At 48.3% G+C, this 6,178-nt stretch overlaps 2 protein-coding genes across 2 annotated transcripts in view; one reads left to right on the top strand and one right to left on the bottom strand.

Annotated features, from left to right (window-relative positions):
• Positions 1-5,413, bottom strand: part of WDR83 (WD repeat domain 83) — an 11,691-nt gene extending 6,278 nt beyond the window's left edge. Inside the window, exons 1-6 of the mRNA XM_018566126.1 lie at positions 5,361-5,413; positions 4,834-4,945; positions 4,040-4,160; positions 1,795-1,900; positions 756-804; positions 524-650 (exon numbers count right to left, since the gene is read on the bottom strand). Of these exons, the coding sequence (XP_018421628.1) occupies positions 524-650; positions 756-804; positions 1,795-1,900; positions 4,040-4,160; positions 4,834-4,936 (506 nt within the window). The 5' untranslated portion in view covers positions 4,937-4,945; positions 5,361-5,413. The remainder of the gene's footprint in view (positions 1-523; positions 651-755; positions 805-1,794; positions 1,901-4,039; positions 4,161-4,833; positions 4,946-5,360) is intronic.
• Positions 5,414-5,437: 24 nt separating this feature from the next.
• Positions 5,438-6,178, top strand: part of WDR83OS (WD repeat domain 83 opposite strand) — an 8,369-nt gene continuing 7,628 nt past the window's right edge. The window contains exon 1 of the mRNA XM_018566119.1: positions 5,438-5,556. Within this exon, the coding sequence (XP_018421621.1) occupies positions 5,507-5,556 (50 nt within the window). The 5' untranslated portion in view covers positions 5,438-5,506. The remainder of the gene's footprint in view (positions 5,557-6,178) is intronic.

Below are 6,178 nucleotides of genomic sequence, written 5' to 3'. Positions count from 1 at the left end.
GTCTGTCCCTCCCACCACATGGTGACACAGACAGGAGGAGCTATGTGACATGGAGTCTGTCCCTCCCACCACAGGGTGACACAGACAGGGGGAGCTATGTGACATGGAGTCTGTCCTCCCACCACAGGGTGACACAGACAGGGGGAGCTATGTGACATGGAGTCTGTCCCTCCCACCACAGGGTGACACAGGTAGGGGAGATATGTGACATGGAGTCTGTCCTCCCACCACAGGGTGACACAGACAGGGGGAGCTATGTGACACGGAGTCTGTCCTCCCACCACAGGGTGACACAGACCGGAGGAACCATGTGACATGGAGTCTGTCCTTCCCACCACAGGGTGACACAGACAGGGGGAGCTATGTGACATGGAGTCTGTCCCTCCCACCACAGGGTGACACAGACAGGAGGAGCTATGTGACATGGAGTCTGTCCCTCCTACCACAGGGTGACACAGACAGGAGGAGATATGTGACGGAGTCCATCTATGGGGTCACAGCAGAAAGAAAAAAAAACACCCACCCAGCAAGAATCTCGTGATCAGACACCTTGACACTGGATATTCCATCTTTGGCTTCGTCCAATATCTGAATAGCTTCTGGTTTGCGAGAACGGCAATCCCAGCATCTAATAGAAGAGTCGATGGAGCCTGGAAGGACACAGGAACACACGCACTGTGTGAAGACATGACAGGAAATAAACAGCATGTCTGGATAGAGGAGAGTAAACGTCACTCATCAGTGTTCACAATTACCCGATATGATCACTGTAGATTCCTCATTGAACTGCACACAGTTTACCTTCTACAAGAGAAGAGGAAATGGTCAGGACAGAGGAAGTCACATCCAGCAACACCTAGAACACCGGACAAAGAGCACCAATGATCACCCAGAGGCAGCCACAGTGTAAAGTGAAGGTGCAGCCACTAGATGGCAGTCTAGGACGATGTGATTATTTTTTGGCACTTGGCACCGTGTTCCTCGCTGAAACTCTACTACCGTGTTTCCCCGAAAATAAGACACTGTCTTATATTTTTTTTTGCCCCCAAAAAACACACTAGGTCTTATTTTTTGTGCAACAAAATGTACAACAATCCAAAGTTATCTGGTGTCACTCCGCCTGTCACAGTAACCGGCGCTGTAGAGTAAGTATTGGCTAATGCAGCCATGAGTTGCCTGCATTGCACAGAGAGGACATGGACCCAGTGATGATGTCACTGGGTCTAAAATAAGCTATGAAATGAAAACAGAAAGGTTTTATTTCTTTCATTAGCATGTTGTTAAGGTGCAAGAGGAGGAACCAGGGAAGGCCTAATATAAGCAGATTAAACTTCAGCTTTATAGTCCAACTCTGGGCCCTTTGCCATGGCAGCCCCCAAATCCAGCAACTTTCCTGCAAGTTGGAGGTGAGGCATGTGCCCGCTGCGTTCCACATGAGGCAACTTCACTGACCCAGTGACAGGGACACGCACTGCTCCAATTTATAACAAGTTTATATCTGCAGACCACAACTCCCCGGGGAGGGAGGATGCAGCACGCAGGAAATGTCAGACTACATACAAACCTCCAGCTTGCTGCATCGTTATGCGAGAGTTCAACCAGAGCGTGCCTTCCTCAGCGATTAATGGGAATTCATTTAAAAAGGGTCTAAACCACTTAGCAGTGCCCAAAACTCGACCTACACGGCCTACAAAATGACTTTCTCCCAGAAAGCTTCCATGGGGCTCCCAGTAAAATGTATGAGGTGTATATGAGAAGACATATATACTATATACAGTACTATACAATGCTCACCCCTGCATGTCCACGAAACTTCCTGACCACAAGACCCTGTGCCACATCCCAGAGGATCACGGTTTTATCTGAACTGCACGAGCACAGCTGGCTATTGTCACATGACCTGTAGAAGTAACCCATAATGCTTTTTACCAAATACTACAGCATACTGACATCACGCGGTACAGCGGTGTATTGAACGCTCATGAATAGACAATGGTTCATTCCAGACTGCTGATTGGGCAATGAAGGGGCATTACACATGAAAAAAGTAATCACTCTGCTCTCCTCTCCCGTTACCAGCACCCTGTGTTAGACTGAAAGCACTGCCAGGCATGCCTCTTACAGTCTGTGTTCTGCTGTGCAGGGAAAGGAAGCAAATATAAGCATGGGTTAAGTTATTAACACAAGCTGTATAAATAAATTAACTGATATAAAAAAAAGAGAGAGATGTATCCACCTGGATTTACAGGGACACAGTCATGCGAGATTAATGGAGTCTACCATTGCTGGCCTCTCCTTTTAAAATACTACTTCTCTGGCTGTCATTCTGGCTGTGACTGAAGCACACTGAAGTCAGGCATCTAGGAAGGAAAGTGATGGCAGCCCCCATACTTCTCTTATGATATACCTCACTTCAAAATGATACTCAACTCAGGAGTCAAACCCTAAAAAATACATTCAAGTGTCTTAACTATTAACTACAATGTATCTGATTTGTGTATCACTCGGCTGCAGATCCTCCAATCATCTCTGAATTGGTGCTGACACTGTCCTTCCTTCTGGAGGGTGACTACTCCTGTTCCCCATGGTCCCTGTATGTGTTGTAAAGTAGTCACCGCTCCAAGCTCACTCCTGGGATGTACTACAATCACAATACAAATTAGTAAACTAGACGTGACATTGCAGTCCATCCCGGGAGCAAGCTTGGTGCTCTCTAGATCTGACGCCCGCTCAGATCTAGAGAGCTCCGGGCCGGCCGTTTTTTTACTACGGCCGGAGGTAGTTAAAGTGGACCTTTACCCCCTTTCACTAAAAATCACCTCAGCGTGCAGCTCTGTTAGCTGACATGAAATCATCTTACACTCATTAGTTAAAAATTTTATTTTCTTTATCCTGGGACACTATAAAGTGCCGTGTTGGTTCATATTCTGCAATGCCATTCTCGTGTTGTAGTATTGTGTGGGAGCTTCAGTCCCAGCAAAGTGCATGGCACCAGGTAACAGAGGACGGACCAATCCAGGGGATTAAAGGCTTTGCAGTCCAGGAAAAGCAGCTTCTGTGATATAACCCCTGAGATATGCATCGTAGCAGATTCCTAGAATTAGAGGTGAGCTTCTCATGGTGAACCCGAGACCTATCCAAAACCCTGAGAATCCACCGGAGCTGAGAGCGGAGTTTTAAATGTCAAGGAAACCTGTGCCGAGAGATGCGCGGGTTACTTCTGACCTTTCCTTAGAAATGCTGCCTGCTAGGCTGTCTCAGCTGTAAGGGACAATTTCACCTGTAGTGCAGCTGTCCTTTAAGTAATCCTCCAGCCTCCTGTATGCAGCCCAACTGGTTAAAGAGGAACTCTACTTATATCTATGAAATGACAACAAACACACCTTTTAGAAATGTTCAAGTGATGACGATCTGCAAACAGATACTTCTAGATAATCGCCGGCTTTGTATTCTCGGGATACCTTATTTTTCTTTTCCTCCCCATTCTTCTCACAGCGGCCATTTTTACTAAGGGCAGATAAATCCATCTCCCTTTACTTCCTGGAACTCTGGCACATGTGTCTAGAACATGTGACCATGCCCATCATCTCAAGGGAGGAAAATGCCTTTCCCTGGGATCTCATGAGATTTCCCTTCTGATGTAACCTCCCCAGGATGCAACGCTTGGGCACATTACATCACTAATGCCCAAGAGGACCAGGAAGTGGAAAAACAATAATTGCAAGTAAAGGAAAAATAAGTTTTTCCCTTCACTTTCTGTCAGTCATTACCAGTGTGGAAGGTCTCAGTTTTTTCCTATTACAAAAATAGAATACACTGAATGGGAATCTGCTAATCTATCCACCTGGAGGAGGAATGTAGGAAAAAAATGAACTTAATCCCACCCATCAATGTATAGGATTAAGGGATCTGGCGCGGCTCGGGGATCTGGCATGGAGTGCTGTGTAATGCTATATACAATCCTGGAATACTAAGTCACTATTGAGTGAAATCATGAAAAATCCAAACCATGCAAGTCAATGAGGAGGAACACACTCACCCCGCTGCATCCAGTACTTCATACCCATGACCACTGTAGGTTTTCAGCATGGTTCCCTTGTGTGGATTCCACAGCTTCAGGGACTTGTCACTGCCACACGTCATACAGTAATTCCCATCCACTGACAAGACAACAAGGAATAGAGATTTGTGACATGGAGTCTGCCAACCCCCCCAACCCGCAATCCTTACGGTCTGCAACCTTTCAATGGTGGTGGTGGTGGTGCTCATGGTGATCACACGGATGGCGCAGTGTGATCTCGGAATGGTCTCAACAAGTCACCGGCACACACACAGATGAATTCAATATTTCTGATACACAGGGTGACACAGACAGGGAGAGCTATGTGACATGGAGTCTGTCCGTCCCAGCACAGGGTGACACATACAGGAGGAGCTATGTGACATGGAGTCTGTCTCTCCCACCACAGGGTTACACAGACAGGAGGAGCTATGCGACATGGAGTCTGTCCCTCCCACCACAGGGTGACACAGACAGGGGGAGCTATGCGACATGGAGTCTGTCCCCCCCACCACAGGGTGACACAGACAGGAGGAACCATGTGACATGGAGTCTGTCCCTCCCACCACAGGGTGACACAGACAGGAGGAACCATGTGACATGGAGTCTGTCCCTCCCAGCACAGGGTGACACAGACAGGAGGAGCTATGTGACATGGAGTCTGTCCCTCCTACCATAGGGTGACACAGAGTCTGTCCCTCCCAGTACAGGGTGACTCATGTAGATGACTTATGCACAGCCTGTAAAGATAATGATTTCTTTGTTGGACTCACCATTGAAGCGGATGGCTCTGATGGCTCCCTGGTTGCAGGGCAGTCTGCGTTGGAGGTGTTTGGGAAGTTCTGGTTGTTTCAGTTTGGGGGCCGGATAGGACATGATAACCTGTGATAACAGAATACAGAAATAACTAACCAATCTACAGGAAATAATACAGAAGTCTGTAGAACATTGTCTGATAAGTTGTATTATAAGATGAGTAAAGAATAAGGTATTACTAAAGAAAGCACCTAGAATTCAACTCTTCAGGGTCCTCGAGCCAGAAAACACCCACCCTTCTGTATTTATGGAATAACAGTGTTGTCACCGCAGGACAATACTACAGAACACCTTCTGCAGAGGTCCAGCCTCCTCACCTCCTGCAGAGGTCCAGCCTCCTCACCTCCTGCAGAGGTCCAGCCTCCTCACCCTGACCCCCTGCAGAGCTACAGTCTCCTCACCTGCCCTGAGTGGGGTCGTAGTCTTCACCACACTGAGTTCTATGAGGGACTACAACACTCAAACCCAGACCAACCACGTGACCCCCGGCCACCAGTGTACACAAAACCACGTGACGTCATCAGTATGCACTTCCGGGTTTCGACGTCAGGCTAGCTTCCGGCCACGCCCTCTTCTGCCGCCGGAACTGGTGGGAACAGCTGGGGAGATTTGGATCAGGAGCTGGGAGAGATGACGGGGAACAGCGCCACTGACCCCAGGAGGCCGGGGAAGATTCTGAGGTGAGAGCTGGGGAGGAGGGGGACACTATAAGGGGGTTGTACGGAGAGACCGCTGAGGGGGAGCCTGGGCAGCTCTTGGTAAGGAGAGGTCACCAATGCAGCCCAGGTCACCTGTATATAGGACATGCATACTCTGGGCAGCTCTGTGTGAGAGAGTCTCAGTGCCGGCCATCCTGTCATTCCAGCACAGGAGGAGGGTATGAGTATGGATCAGGCTCAGCATTTGACACAGTAGGCCTGTTCTATGGACAGACCATCATAATCCCAAACAAATCAGCTTCGCCGCTGGTGTAAAACAATTCTTACTCATTAAATACATTAAAATCCCACACAGCTCATCATGGAGACCTCTGAAATGTTCATAGCAATTAAAGAGGAACTCCAGGAATGTAAAATGTTACCCTGGCAGTGGGGCTACCTCCTGCATTGGAAGGGTTAACTGCTCCCTTTTCCCCCAGGGGATCAGATGAAATAGATGTACTCCCCTGATCCTTTGCCGTGCATGGCTGCTAGACCGGTCCCCGCAGTCTCTTCTCCCTCCGGGGCTCTAAGACCCGCTGACGTTATGTCTGTGCAGGTCCATTGGCTTGCATTAGATGTGAGGCTCCCGATGGACATAACT

The sequence above is a fragment of the Nanorana parkeri genome, unplaced genomic scaffold (genome assembly GCF_000935625.1).
Source record: "Nanorana parkeri isolate BGI_ZX_2015 unplaced genomic scaffold, ASM93562v1 scaffold920, whole genome shotgun sequence".
In the NCBI taxonomy this organism is placed as follows: Eukaryota; Metazoa; Chordata; class Amphibia; order Anura; family Dicroglossidae; genus Nanorana; species Nanorana parkeri.
Note: the sequence above shows the minus strand (reverse complement) of the source record. Positions and strands in the feature narration are given on the sequence as shown.